The following is a 14,679-nucleotide window of genomic DNA, read 5'->3' as shown; positions in this document are numbered from 1 at the left end:
TCCTGTAAATTGCTTTTGCAATTATATGCAGCCAAGGAACTGAGTCTGTGCTGCAAACACTTCATCAGGACCTAAAGAAGTTCAAAGCTGATGGGTTGGGTTTTTGTGGTGGGTCCCAGCAAAGGGACATGACAGGTGGATTTGGGCTGGTTGAAGAGGGTTCATGTTCCAGCACTTGCTTCCTCACCTGACATTTCAGGGGACTCTAATAGCCAGGGATTTGCCTTTAGCCCAGGCTGTAGCACATCTGCCCCATGAAACACTGGGACACAGGAGAGGGTATTTATCCCAACTGGGCAAAATCCTCACCTGGTATCAACCAGCACAGCTCCAGGGAAGTGCAGGAACCTGTGCCACATCCCACCAGAAAAGAACCTAGTTTAGACTAGACTTTCATTAACTCTTTGTCTAAAGCCAAGACAGACACCCCCATGGGACACAGCAGCTCAGTTCATCTACTGCAATCCCATGCAGCTGCACAGGGGAGGAACTCAGCTCTTGTGGCTCATGTGCTCCCTCTGCTTTTGTTCACTGAGTGTCTTAAGTAACTGAGCTAAATCCAGGGTCATTTTCTGGCCTGTACACTGTAAGAAGTCAGCAGAGGAAGCCACATCAATGCTTCTGGAACTTAAAACCTATTTAACTGATTTGGAGGAGTTTACACCAGCAGAGAGCTCGGGCCATGAGTAACAGCCACAAACACCTTCAGCTGAGAGATGGACAAGTCAGTCCCCTACCTGGCTGTTGCCTCAGTAACACATCTCTGAGAAGATGTTTTTTAAGCCACTGCTATTTATCCAGTAGATGGAAGCAGGCCTGGGAAGGCCATACCAGGTTAACATATGTCTAAGCATGTGCTGAAGAACTTAATTAGTTCTCCCTGAGAAGAGAGACTCCCAGTGCTATGTAAAGGATCATTATCCCACCCTGAGATGCCTTGGAGCCTGCTGCTAGGCCTAAGCTTAACAGGGCAAGACTGTAGTAGCTGGATGAGAGCAAAAAGTCCCCCCTCCATGCTGAGGAGTAATTGCTGAGCAACCCCAGGAGCTGGAAGGTCAGCACAAGGAGCAGTCATCACAAAATCAGGCTGGAACCCAGCGTAGGGGGTGTAGTGCACGTCTGGGCTTAGTCTCAGCTTCCCATGCAGGGTCAAACTGTGCAGATCCCATTCTTTTTCTGGTTTCTGTTTCTAGAGATCCAACACCATCTGCTGTGCTTGCTGGCTGCTTCTCAGGCAGTTCCAGTGAGAAGGGGTGACAGGATCGTGGAGGAATGTGAGTCTGGAGTGAGCCACTGCTGAGTGTCTACGTGGAGCATCCTTCCTTGTGCCGTCACAGGAGGCAAATGTAGGCAGGAGTTTCTCAGCATCTCCTAAACTGGACCTTCTGCAAGTGGCTCAGTCATAGTTTTCTTGCCAAGATTCAGTCATAGTTTTCATTTATGAGGCAAAAAAAAAAAGATCAGAGACTGTAAACTGAATGCCAGTAAGAGAATGAGGCAGGTTCCCCAGAGGTGGGTGGTTTTGTTCTTCTGCCAGGAGGCAGCTCCTTGAGTGGGATGAACCTTTGGAAAATGGGCTGAACAGCTTCTGAAGGATGAAACAGGGTCCCAAGCATGCTCAGCACTGGCACTCACCAGGATGGACTGCAGATGAGGGACAATCTTGGACATACTTCTTTTGACCTAAGTGGCTTACATACCATGTGGGACCTTGGTCTGCACTTTGAGCTGTCAGGAGTTGTTCCTAGATGAGTTGTTATGGTAACTGAGCTAATGCCCTGAGATAAATGTCTTCAGGTGGCTGCAGGCCAGCAAATCAACACCAATAGATTCCAGATAATAGACTTTTTGCTAAACTCAATGCCAGCATCTACTTTATTTAACCTATTCACCAATGACTTACTGACCTCCATTCTCCAGGCAGGCTACATGTGATGACAACAGCTGCTTGGCCTCAGTGAACCTTGCCTTCCAGAAGACTGAGGGGATCCCATATGCTGTGTCTGAGTCTCTGACAGTGAATTAAATGTGCCTGGGACTTTCTTCTGCACTGGGAGGACAACTGGCAATTTGTAGCCTCCAAACCTGTGTGGTCACATGCAGACAGTCCCTGGCCCGTGCCACCTCCTGAAATGCATCTGGACGAGGCCAAAACTGCAGTGCAATGCTCCCAATGTTGTATAAAAGCAGTCCAGGCACTGTTGTTTGTCAGTACAGACCTTGTCTGACTGACTTCTAGAGGTGCCTGCATAGGAAAGGAGCCTGAAACCAAGTGCAAGTTCTAGAGCAATGTGCTTGTGCTTATACCGAGTCCTGATCCAGCTGCAGCTGCACACCCTTGGGAATGGTCAGGGACAGGCACCCAGCACATCCAGGAATCACCCACTCCTATCTTCTGTTTGAAATAGCTCATGAGTTAAGTGGTGAATTCACCAGTTTAAAACAATATCCCTCCACCTAACACACACAGCCAGCAGCTCAGCAGCGAGGAGCAGTGAATGCCACGGGCCCCCTCTCACTGCACCCTGAGACGCCTCTTTGGCTGGTGCTGCACAACACGCAGCAGGCAGAGCATCTGGGCAGCTTCCCCCAGCAGACAAGCACCCAGTAAGAGTCCTGCCAGTTTCAGGAACTCCCACATAACCACCAGACCAGCTGAGCAGCTCCCTGGCTCTGGGGCCCTGCACCGCCTCCAGAGCCAGCCCAACAGGTTCTGCCATGGCGTGGTCCACGGTGCCAGGACTGAGGAGGCCTGGGGCGTGTGGGACAGCCTCTGCGTGCCTGTGTGGATGCTCTGGCATCTGTGCTGCGTGGCTGCACTTCTCATGTCGAGGCTCCTTGGTGGTCTCATGTTGGGCACCAATGGTTTGAACACCCCAGGCTGGCCCAAGGCCACCGAGCTGGGGTAGGGGGGGAGGTTTCCTCTGTCTTCATTCCCATTTCAAGCCTTGCTTTGCTTGTTTTACCCACTTGCAAACCATGTGGTTGTGATGTGTAGCTCTCTAGGGCAGAAAGTGGTTTTCAGCACGTTCTCTGCTGAGCTTCTACTGCAACAGGATTGCAATCCCAGGCAGTGCAGCAGTGATGTGACGAGCAAGCTCTGCACAAGGGAGAACTGTATCCTCAGGGGATGTGATAGTGCCAGCTCTGGCCTGTCCCTGTGTGTTCCCAGGGTGAGAGCTCATGTTGACTGAGCTCCAAAATGACCTGTCTCAAACTTTGCAACACTAAGGTCCAAATAAGAGTTGAGCATTAGCTGGGATGCTGAATCTCTTTCCTGCCAAGCAGCAGCCTTAAGTGAATTTTTATGACTAAGTTATAAACCCCAGAAAACACGAGCAAGGAGTGGAAATGCTGACTTGGCCTTTGCTAAATGCCAATTATCTACAAAGGCATTAAGGGGGGGGAGTGGGGTGGGGGGTGAAAAATAGGGTCATTTTCATGTTTTCTCTGGTTCAAAGTAAACTGTCCCATGAGCCCCTGGTAGGAACACACAGCATACAGAGTGACCATTAATATTTATAGGCACGACACTGTGCTGCAGACCTTGGCAATCACAGCAGCTCCACTTCTGGAATTAATACAGATCTGCTTGGCTGGCATCTCAATACCAAAGAGTAAGCAGGAGACACCCAAGATTTTCAGGGAGAACTGAAGAAGCAGATGCTGACCTTTGATGGAGAGGGTCCATACTTCATAGAGTCGGTGAAGTACTAAAACCAACTCTTAAATCCTCAGGGCAGCTGGCCAAACCCAGCACCAATTCTCTATTCCTCTCCACTCCTGTGTCTCCTGGACAGTCCCAGCACTGCATAAGCAACTCTCCTTTTATTCCTCAAGGTTGCACACTGTTGTCCAGCTGATACAGACCAGCACATCTCCACAGACACTGCTGCAGGAATGTGGATTTATAATGCCTAAACATCTGGCTGAAACACCTTCAGGCTCAAAATGGTGCTGTAATGCAGCACCCACCTTCTCCCATGCAGCATTTCCTACCTCTCAGCTCAAGTGATAGAGCCCTCTGAAAACCAGCCCTCTGCCTGCTGAGGATCTGGCAAGGTGCTGAGTCACAGAGGCTGCCCTCAGCCCAGGACTATGTACCAAGCAGGGTGATGAATGCCAAGCCACACACAGGCATGTCTCAGGAATATCTATGGGGACCAAGCTACAATGATAGCTCAGTCACCCTCGTGAGCCTTTGGAGAAGAGTATCCCCAGCATCTTGGCACTTGCCACTCATGCCACACAGAATGCTTTGGAAGTGGCTGAGGTTGACTCAACCCAATAATCCTTCATGTCCAAGAAGTCAAGGAGAGCCCAACCAGCCCCCACAATGCACCCAGCCCTGGGAAAGGGCAAGAAAGATTAGCCAGCAGTGCTTGTTTAGGAGCCTGGAAGCTTTTGATGACATTCCAGGAGAAAAGTATTAGAAATCCCATTAGAAATGTCCCTTTTTCATGTACTCACTGAAACTGAGACCTGGAGCAACAGGGCCTACATGCTCAGAGATGGCTAATGCCTTCAGGTGGGCACCCTGAGCTCAGCACAGCAGGGACAGGATCTCCTGGTGACATTTGCATTGCTGCAGTGCCACCCTGGCTTTTGCAGCCTGTGGGAAGGTGCAGAGCAAGTTGTGCAAATCAGGCATCTGTCAAAGGAGTGTCAGTGTGTGCACTCCATCCACTGAGACCCTCCAAATCCTTTTTCACTCTTGAAAACTCAGGCTGTACACTTTAGGAAAATAAACACTGGAAACAACAAGGAACAGAAATGCTCCTGCCATTAAAACAAGGTGAAGAGGAGGAGCTGAGCCAAGTTAATCAGAGAGCTGAAATGAGATGTAGGAGAAAGGGGCTGTAGGTGACTTGGGCTTTGCTGTTAGCTGAGTGATGTGAAATCTCTTGTGTCTGGCTGAGCTCTGAAAGGAAATGCTTTATTAAATCTTCTTTGTGAGATATTTCAAGCTGCCTCTGGACTGGAAAATGGGACCATTCCAGTATGTGGCACATAGGCACTGAAGCCTTTAGTGCAGGTTTTTCTGCACTAAAACTCTGATCAGCATAGACACATAACTCAGAGGGCTCAGGCTTTAGAAAGCTGAATGAGACACAATACAAGCCCTGCTCTGCTGTGTACCTCTCCTACCTACCATCCCCAACATGCTTCACAGAACTAATCATGCTAGCAGCAACAACCAGGCCTTAGGAAGGACAGCACAGGTGGGCATAAATTCACCCCACTGAATCTAAACTATGCTGTGGGCCAGTGGGTCTCAGCTCCATTATCTCAGCTTTCATCCCCACTGGAACATGAGTTGCCCTGATTCCTCTCCTTTGCACTGGCTGTCCTGGACTCCCTGTTCTCACCCTGCTTTCTGCTGCAGCCTCTTGCATTCTCTGTCCAGCACTCTGCACTCTGCTGTAAGCTGGCAGCTCACAACCCTTCTCTGTCAGAGCAGGGCTGCACTACCCCCAATTACTTGCAGAGCCCACCTACTAAAAAGAAATGGAGAAAGCCAGGCACAACAAGAAAGAACAAGGACAACAAGAAAGAACAAGGACAAGGCTCCCAGAGCACCCCCCATGCAGCACAACCTCTCCTGAACTTCTGCACGTCTTGTCTCTCCCTCTGTTTGGCCACAGAGTCAGGAGACCTGATCAGAGACAGGACAGGCAGCATCAACCAGATTTCCTCCTCCTCCTACTCCCTTCTTGCACACTCCAGCATGTCTGGATACGAAGAGCTCTGGATCTCAGTCAGCCTGCTGGAAATGGCAGTTTGAAGTTCCTGATCTGCTCTCTGCAAACCCCAAAAGGAAAAGCAGCCCAAGGGGCTGAGGCCCACAGAGCATTCCCCTCCCTCACACCTCCCCCACTGCAGAGCAGCTCCTCACCTACCTTTTATTGCTGACAAGAAGCAGGACAGAGCCATTCTGGATATTGGCTTCTTTGAGAGTCTCGTGCTCCTCGAGCTGCCTGGAGTTGTAATAAAATGTCTTCTTCCAGGAGGTGACACCCTCCCGTACCAAGTGAGCCCGCAGGTCCATCACTGTGTCTCTGGGCTTCACTGTCAGGGGCATCATCAGGTCCTCCTCAGCCAGGTGCACCTTGATGTGGTACCTCTTCCAGCGAGACAGGCTCCTTCGCAGCGTGTCCATCCCTTCCAGCTGCCCAAGGCCAGTGTGGCACAGAGGAACATCCAGCTGGGAGGTGGCTAGAGCAGGGATGTGGCTCTGCAGAGGCTCTGTCTGCCTCTGAACAACTTCAAATGTCCTGACAAACCTGTTCCTCCCAGTTGCCACGCTGCATGCTTCACATTCCAGGGAAGAGCTCACCTGGCTCTGAGAGCCTGCTGACTGGGAAACAGCTCCATGAGTCATTTCCACACACCCCTAAATCCCACAGCAATTACCACTCTGTCTTCACAGACTGCTCTTCATTCCACTGGCTCTCAGAGGACTTTGAAGCCAGATGTCCACAGCCATTAGAAACGTGGGTGCATGTGAGGAATGAATGGGTTCAGTAGCTTCATGTCTCCTACTCCAAAAAGCTGCCAGAGCTGGGGTAGATGAGTTCAACAAAGCAGGAGCTGAGGAACCTCACAGCTGTTTAATGTGGCCATTTGAAGGAAGAAGAGATCTCCACATAGTGGAGATGCCTCACAGGGTGGGGGTGAGCCAGGACACCCTGAAGATGACACAGAGCCTGGCTGGTGTGAGCACCCCTCAGTAGTGCACAGGAGATCTGTGTAGTTATGGTGCAAACAGGCTGAGACCCTCCAGAAGGTGCAGGATTCATGCAATGCTTGTCATACTGTCAGATATATTAACTCACAAGTGCTCCTGGCTGCTTCATCACCTTGATTTCCTCTTCCTTTCAGATCCCTGCCTAATTGAAGGGCTGATCATATCCTGCTCCAGCACGTGAGGGAGGACAGCACCACGGGGCTGCAGGTACAGCCACGCAAACAGGTGACAGCACAGGCCTCAGAACACCCAGAGGAACAAGCAACACTTTGGTAAATACAAGGACACCTCCAAAGTGAAGGAAGCAGTGCCACAGGAGCTGCCTGTAATGGAATGATCCTGCAGGCTGCAGGCTCTGGCAGCCACAGGCTGATGCTTCAGAGCAAACACCATCAAGATAAGGAAGTCATTATGGGGGTTTTTTTTCTCTTTCTCAAAAAGATCAAGTCTCCTCTTATCTTGTAGGTAATTTCCTGCAGCCCATAGTACAGGAATTAATTCCCTTGTCCGTTCTTCTCAACACAGACCAGTATTTTCAGACTGAAGTACTGCAAGATAGTTGACTTCAGAGTGTGCTCTTCACTAAAAAGGGGCTGCTCTTGACCATGAGATAACAGAACAAGCTGTCAGATTTTCAGATATGGCAGCAGCCAGCTCCCATTGAGAACACCAGAGGTATCCTCTCTGCCACTGAGTAACAAGGAGGTTTCCACCCTGCCTGCACACCTCCCATCTTTTTCCCTCCCCAGCACATTCTGTCTCTGCTGAGAACAGCAGCAAAGATCTTCAGTTACACCACGGGCAATGGAGACTTCCCTGGGCACTTGGGGAGAACTGAAGCTTCTGCTGGCAAGATTTGCTTTGCAGGTTCAGGCACTGTAAAGGTGTGATTGTTTTGGTGGGGACTGGGATTCCTGTGTCCTCACTCTGCCACTGAGTTGCTGCAAAGGCTTGAGGTGAGTCATGTCATGCCTTGGTGGTTCTGTTTGCTGATGCCACGGCAGCTTCACGATGTGACTCGTGTCCATGAATTGCCTTGTGGTAAACAGGAAGAAGCTTTTAGCAAAGTCATGGTCTGGAAGCACCTGGAAATGGCTGGATCCACAGATACATGGTGAATCTCGAAGACAGGGTCTAACCACCCCTGTTAGAGAAGGAGAAACTGAGGCACAGAGTGGTGCACAACGGTTATAACCCAAAAGAAGTCAAAGATTAGGCTCTCCTCCCATAGGTAGGCACCTCAGTGAAGGTCCTCAGACACCTACAGAAACTTCCCAGTCTGGTGTGTCCTTCTCCATTGGGGTGACATTCACCTGCAGAGACAAAATGCATCCCTGGTGTAGAGCCAGAGCCTCGGGGGCAAAGCAAGGTTCTGATCCAATTGCCACTGCCATCAAGGGCAGAGCCTCACTGACAGCAGCCAGAACTGGATCAGGCCCCAGACACACCAATGGCTGATGGCTCTGGCCAACAGGATCTGCTCAGTGAGTGCCAAGGGAAGCATAAGGCATTCTCATTTCAGCAGAGCCCGTCTGGTGTCAGTGAGTCCATCAGCTCCATCCTTCCCGCATACGTGACAGCCTGACAGCTGCCAAATACCTCCCTCAGACACCTTTCAGACGGCTCCTGGTTATTTTTAGGACAGCTCTTTCCAGCCCAGACTCAGATGTGTATCATTACACAGAAAAGGGGGAGATGATGGCAGGAAGAAAACACACAGCTATTATTTTTACTCCTTTGCCTATGACGTGGTTGCAAACTTTCCTCACACCTGCCCATATTGGGACCCTTCATTTTATGAGAAGAGATTATATTGTAGCCTATGAAAGCCAGGATAAGGAGAAGCAGAGCAGTGAAGTCAGCTTATGAAATATTGAAGCAGTGAAACCCTCCCTGGAACACGTGAATGTCTAATGCCAGCTCCAATTAATTCTGAATTTTTCATTAAAGCATGATTAAAAGCAGGAGGACAGCAGAAATAAGGGAAATTGACTTGGGCAGTATATTAAGCACCTTAGTTTTGCTGGAGGATGTTTTATTATCTGTCCAGAGCAATTCTTTTACCAGCTCCTGATGGTTTGTGGCTTAAGCAGAGGCACGGGATAAAGTTCGAGATGGTCTTTCCCCAAAGTTGTTTTAATCTCTGTCCCCTGCCCTGCACTTTGCAGCCTGCTTGGGTGATGTCTGTGGCGTGTCACACCTAGAGGACAAGACATGGAGTCAGAGTTCTATGAATCTGTGAGAATGTGTCACTCTGGCATTGTTTACAAATCAAATAAAAGCTTATTGACTTAAGCTTTTCCCCATATTGAGGGCAAACAGAAGGCGAGCAAACATGCAGAGGAACCTTCATTAAGAAAGCCTGAAATGCAATTTAAAACCCAGGTGAGAGATGATTTTCTCTTCAGAGGGGGGAGAAATAAAGCAACAGCATTTAGGACATGGTGTATCTCCTACTCTCACAACTCCCTTGCTCCATTGACTAGGGCAAAAGAGAAACACCTGCCAAATCAGGTCATTCATTAAGATGGCTCAAGCTGACCAAGATGATCCTGGGCCTTAAAATGTCAGAATCGAGAGCCTCCTCTCTTAGGTGGGGCATTGGTTTGTTGATCAATAGCTGTGTTTTGCTGCTGGCTGTGCTGCTCCCCTTGCAGAGGACAACAGGGGAGAGGTGGGCTATTGCTCTATAAGGAAATGAAGGTTTCTTTATTGCAATCACAGGGAAATTACAACATCTGGGGATAATTTGAACCCGATTCCCCTGGCAGAACCTGTAGGTCTTTGGGGAAATCACTCTCCTAGTGCTGATCTCTCCAGCGAGGAAGATGCTTTGCTGTCTCCTGAAGCTCTCTGGTCCCAGGACTTGTGGTAAGTAATGCTGAACACTAAGGACTTTCTTCTGGTATTTGTTTGGGAGCAGACCCAGGAGGGATGAAGCAAGAGATGCCTCTCTCAGGTTGATCTGCAATGCTGAGTACCACAGAGAGACTTTGTGTTAGACTCCCCTAAACCCCAGTTCTGCTGATGGGCATATTCTCTCCCTGTGAAGTGCCAGTGCAAGGGGACAGCTGCAGTGTTGGGAGCTCTGGGTGCTGGGCAGCATGGGGCTGGGAAAGGTTTGCTCCCAGGCAGGATGTGTGAGGCTTGAAATGTCCAGTCCAACATGCAGCCTGCCACCTAATTCATTCAGTGCCCCCAATATCTCAGGTGATGGGGTAGCTGAAGGTGTATTTATATTCCTGAAGCACCCAGAGGCCCCAGGTAGAGCTGTAACCACTGTGAGCTGAGTAAGGCTTCTCCTGTCACCCAGTGCTTTCCTCCTCCTGAGATGTGCTTTGTTATAAAATGACTGGGCTCACTTTATATGGCAAGTTCCATCTATGCCAAATGAACAAAGAGCTAATAAATGATTAATAAATGCTTTGAGAAATGGGTAATTAAATGCAACAGCTTTTTAGAGTCCAAAGGATAAGCATAAAAATATGTAAGCCCAAGTGATAACACTTTCTCCTGATATAACTTATCTCCAGCATACTGCTCACATCTGCAGGAGTGCTTAGGAATGCTATTAACTTCTGGTGCACTAGGAATAAAGAGAGCCTTTCTGTGATAGAGGAGCACTTCTCCTGGGGATTAGGGCAGAATCTTCATTGTTTAGACCATTTAAAATCCAGAAAAACTGGAAAGTGCTTATGCTGCCATATAGGGGAAGTGTGAGCAATGAAGGGAGGTGACAGTCCCTGCACTGACCCTGTGCTGTCATCTGCCTGCCAAGCTAGAGAGTCCTATGCTCCCAGGCTAAATGGCCTCTCTGTTCCACTGCTTACCCAGGCACAATCTGCCATCCTCACCTGGCACAGGGGAAGATGTCCTTGTCATCCTGCCCTGCTCTGGGCCACACAAACAGGGAGATTGGTCCTGATTTCATTTTTTTTGGTACAAATGGTGATTTCTGCCACTAATGCAGCTGAAGTTACTGAGTCAACCAGATCCTGCTGCAGTATCTGAATCAGGCTCCATAAGGCTCTACAACTTCCCTGGCTTACCACCCAGCATCAGTATCACGTCCCTGGGAGCTGGTGGATTCTATTTGGCATTGAACTTTCAACACCCTGCAGGGGAAAAAACAAGCTATGTCTATTGAACTTTGAAGGAGCAAACCTCCCTGGTTTTGGAACATAAATGAACCCACAAGTCTTCTGAGTGAGAGCTGGGTGTGAGATGGTGACATTTTCTGTTGGAAAGGGAAACGTGAAGGGGAAAAAAAACCCACCCCAGTAACGCACATGTGAAATGAACCAGTCAAGGGCAGACAATGGGGAGAAGCTGACAAATGGATATGGAGGAAAGCACTTTGCAGTGGTAGTTATTTCTCACTGCAGTTCTTTGTAATGTCCCAGATGGGAGATTCATGACCCTAGGAAGAAGTTTGTATCTTCCAGGGTTTGGCTTGTGGCAGCCCATGACTCACTTGCCTGCTCGGTTTGGCAATAAGCTGAGCAACAAGCAAGACAGCAAAATGCTTGTGGAAATGGCAAAGCAACAGACAAATGAATTTCTGGAAGAGAGAAAAGAATAAGCCTCTGTGCACAAAGGAGGGCCCTAGATTGAGAGAGGAGTGAGTGCTCATGCCACTGAGGACTCCAGAGGAGCTGGCATCCCAGCTCCATTTGTTTGCAGGTGAAACAAATTCAGGATGCCTCAGTCTTAAAAGGTGAGGTAGGCAGAAACAGAAGATCTGAGGCTCCAACCAGCTATTCCACCAGCAGCAAGATGCTTTTCCAAGGGCTCAGGGAAGAAAGAGGATTTGAAGATCTACATTGCCATCTAATGGCAAGGAAGAGCTCAAAGCTGTCAATGAGCGATAACAGCAAGGTAAGTAGGGATATAAAGTGTCTGCTTCTCCCAGACAGTGAAATGGGACATGGTGTGAGTGCCAGCTAGCTCCTGAGTAATAGTAAATGAGTAGGGATTGAGAGCACAGAAAATGTTGAGGCTTGTCAGACTTCAGGCCACAGGTCTGATGACCCCCCCAGTTTGTTAGAATGCCTGCTGCAACATGCCAAAGAAAGGAGCACACTCTCAAACAATCCAACTTCATTTCCTTCTGGTATCCTAAGCCAATGAAAGCCAGAGACTGTGGGAGTGACAGGAGTCCCATTACTGAGGGACCTGAGTGAATTTTTCAGGTATTTCTCAATTCATGAAGCAGGGAGAGGAAGAAAGGAATGTACCTGCCCAAAGGGCTACACAGGGGTGACATGTTCCTTTCTAAATGTGGCTCTGAGTCATGCTACAGAGTTGATTAGAAACATTTTCTTCCTACAGTAGAAACACAAAGGCAGAAGAATCTTGTTCAGTGTTCATTTCCGCAGCCCCAATTCTGAGCCTGCACAAGCCTGAGGCAGGAGTGGGGCCGGTGAGCTGGCTGGAATGCCTCTTCTGTTCCTCTCAATAATCAAAACTTATGAAGAGGCTATCAGAGCAGTCATAGGAACAGCTCAAAATACATGCCTCAGGCTAGATGCAGCTGTAGTCCCAGGGGGAGGCACGTGTGGTCCTGCATCTGCCTCCATCACACAAGTTCCTACATGTCAGGTCAGCTGGGGATAACACAGTCCTTCCCCCTTCACTTTCCTCCCCCAGTTGATGTGTCTCTAAAGCTGCACTCCAAAACCTGCTCTCTCTTAAAAAGCTACAAACAGGGCCTGTGGCACATCCACCCCTCAATGGTGTGCAGGACCACAGGGTGAAAGGAGTACACCTCTGTGCAGTCTGGTCTGGAGGCAGGATGCCACTGCCAAGCCCATCACTAAACCACATCCCTCAGCACTTCATCTATGCATCTTTTAAGTATCTCCAGGGACCACCTCTCCACCTCTCTGGGTAGCTTGTGCCAGTGTTTAACAACCCTTTCAGTGAAGAAGTTCCTCCTAATCTCCAATCTAAACCTCCTCTGTTGCAACTTTAGACCTTTTCCTCTTGTCCTGTCACTTGTTACTTGGGAGAAGAGACTGAACTCCATCTCCTTTCAAGAAGTTGTAGAGAGTGATCATGTCTCAGCCTCTTCTTCTCCAGGATAAATAACCCCAGCTCCCTCAGCCACTCCTCAGCACTGGTCTGTGAGCACCAGCGGTGACCCTAACTCAACACCCAGGCTTCCACCATCAGCTGAAATCCCTGCAGGTGCCCTCAGCCAGGGCTGAGCCAGCAAACTCACAGAGGGGAAATGCAAGCTATGATGGTGATCAATATGGTTTATTAGTTTTTAATGCCATTTCTGCAGGTTCAGCACTGCTGCTAATTTAGCACCTCGTCCTACCACCTAAATCTGTTCTCAGGCCCAGGACCTGCGTGGTTTTTGTCTTTCAGTGCTCCAATCATCAGAACTGGACAAAAAAGTGCTTGTGGGGCCAGCTTGTTGCTGCAGTACCCGTGGGCCAGAGGAGGGGAGGCCAACATGACAATTTCTGAGGGGAAAAAACACAATTAATGATGCATGCTGTGTACAGTGGGTCAGGAAGAGCCGGCACCGGCTTCCCAGTGAACGCTCCATTTACAGCAGTTAAAAACTCCTAGCGTTGTTTTGTGTACATATATGGAGGAAAAGAAAACGCAAGTGGTGAACTCGGCGTTATTTCACCGCAGTTGATGAAGGACGGAGCCGCCGACTCCCTGAGGGGCCGACGCCATGGGGCGGCCGCGCACAGCCCTCTGGGAAGTGTAGTCCTCGGGTGTGCCGCCATCTTGGCGCCGCCACAGCGCGGCCCCGCGGGGTGCTGCCCGGCAGCCATCTTGGGCTGGCGGCGGCGGCGAGGCGCGTTTGAGCGGGCCGCGGGTGGGGAGCGCAGGGCCTGGGTTTGGCGGCGCTGTGAGCACCGGGTTTGCTTTTAGTCGAAGCAGTAGTAAAGTAAACAAGTCGTTTGGCAAGTGCACCGACAGGCTTGGTGGTGCTTTGGGGATGGTTTGTGGGGCTCTGGCTTTGCTGATGGGCGTTGTGCTGGTGTGGGGTTTGTGTCCGTTTTGCTGTCGTGTTTAGCAAAATAAAGGCAGTTTTTCTTTAGAAGTCTGTCACAAGGAATCACTGAATGGTGAGGGTGAGAAGGGTCCTGCAGAGCTGCTCCAGCCCCAGCCCCTGCTCCAGCAGCTTCCCCTGGCTCAGGGGGCACAGGAACGTGTCCAGGTGGGGTTGGAAACCTGAGCAGGAGCCTCCACACCCTCCCTGGGCCAGGGCTCCCTCCCCTCAGCACCAAAGGAGCTGCCTTTGAGCCTGAACTAAATCTAAATCTGCCTTCTCTTCTGTGTTACACCATTACAGATCACAGCCAGTTCCTTTAGCTTATGCTCACAGCAGAAAAACCCCAACCTGCTGCCTCATAACGTACCTTTTTATATCATAAATGTTGCTACCCTTTAAATGTAGACTATTTTTTAAATTTTTGATTTATTTTGGAGTAATCCAGAAAGATTCTTCCCTTCATTAATCTTACACCATTATTATATGAAGCCAGGCCATCCCTATAGATCTGTTGGGCTGTTTAATTGCTGTGCAAACACAGAGGGGTGCTAATCAGCTTGCTTTCAAGCATGTGTTCACATGTCAACACTTTTGCTTCTGTCAGAAGCTTAAAAATGGAAACAGTTTTCTCTTTAAGAAAACAGGACCCAAATAAGGAGATGATGGAGTGGTGAAGATTCCTCTAGTGAGTCTGTTCCAGCTCATTCCTTAGAAAGGCTGTGTATGAGAGATCAGAGAAGAGGCCAACAGATCTGGGTTTTGTCCAGGGGTCTCTGGGTTTAAAGCTCTCTACAACCCACTTGAGTTCATTTTCCCTGTGGCTGGGCTAGGTGTAACTTTTTTTCTCTGCCCAGGCTGTTAAAAAATCTAAAACTTTTGGGAATTCTTTCAGTAGTGTGCCAGGCACAAC

At 49.3% G+C, this 14,679-nt stretch overlaps 1 protein-coding gene across 1 annotated transcript; it reads right to left on the bottom strand.

The window, feature by feature from the left end:
* Nucleotides 1–5,896: 5,896 nt before the first annotated feature.
* Nucleotides 5,897–6,160, bottom strand: TINCR (TINCR ubiquitin domain containing). The gene has a single exon (XM_062015278.1). It carries the CDS (start codon nt 6,158–6,160, stop codon nt 5,897–5,899), a length of 264 nt encoding a protein of 87 aa, XP_061871262.1.
* Between the last annotated feature and the right edge of the window lie 8,519 nt (nt 6,161–14,679).

This window comes from Colius striatus, chromosome 25, assembly GCF_028858725.1.
Source record: "Colius striatus isolate bColStr4 chromosome 25, bColStr4.1.hap1, whole genome shotgun sequence".
Lineage (NCBI taxonomy): Eukaryota > Metazoa > Chordata > Aves > Coliiformes > Coliidae > Colius > Colius striatus.
Note: the sequence above shows the minus strand (reverse complement) of the source record. Positions and strands in the feature narration are given on the sequence as shown.

What these genes read in the sequence shown, in the direction of transcription:
- TINCR (XM_062015278.1), bottom strand. Translation starts at nt 6,160, where the DNA reads ATGGACACGCTGCGAAGGAGCCTGTCTCGCTGGAAGAGGTACCACATC.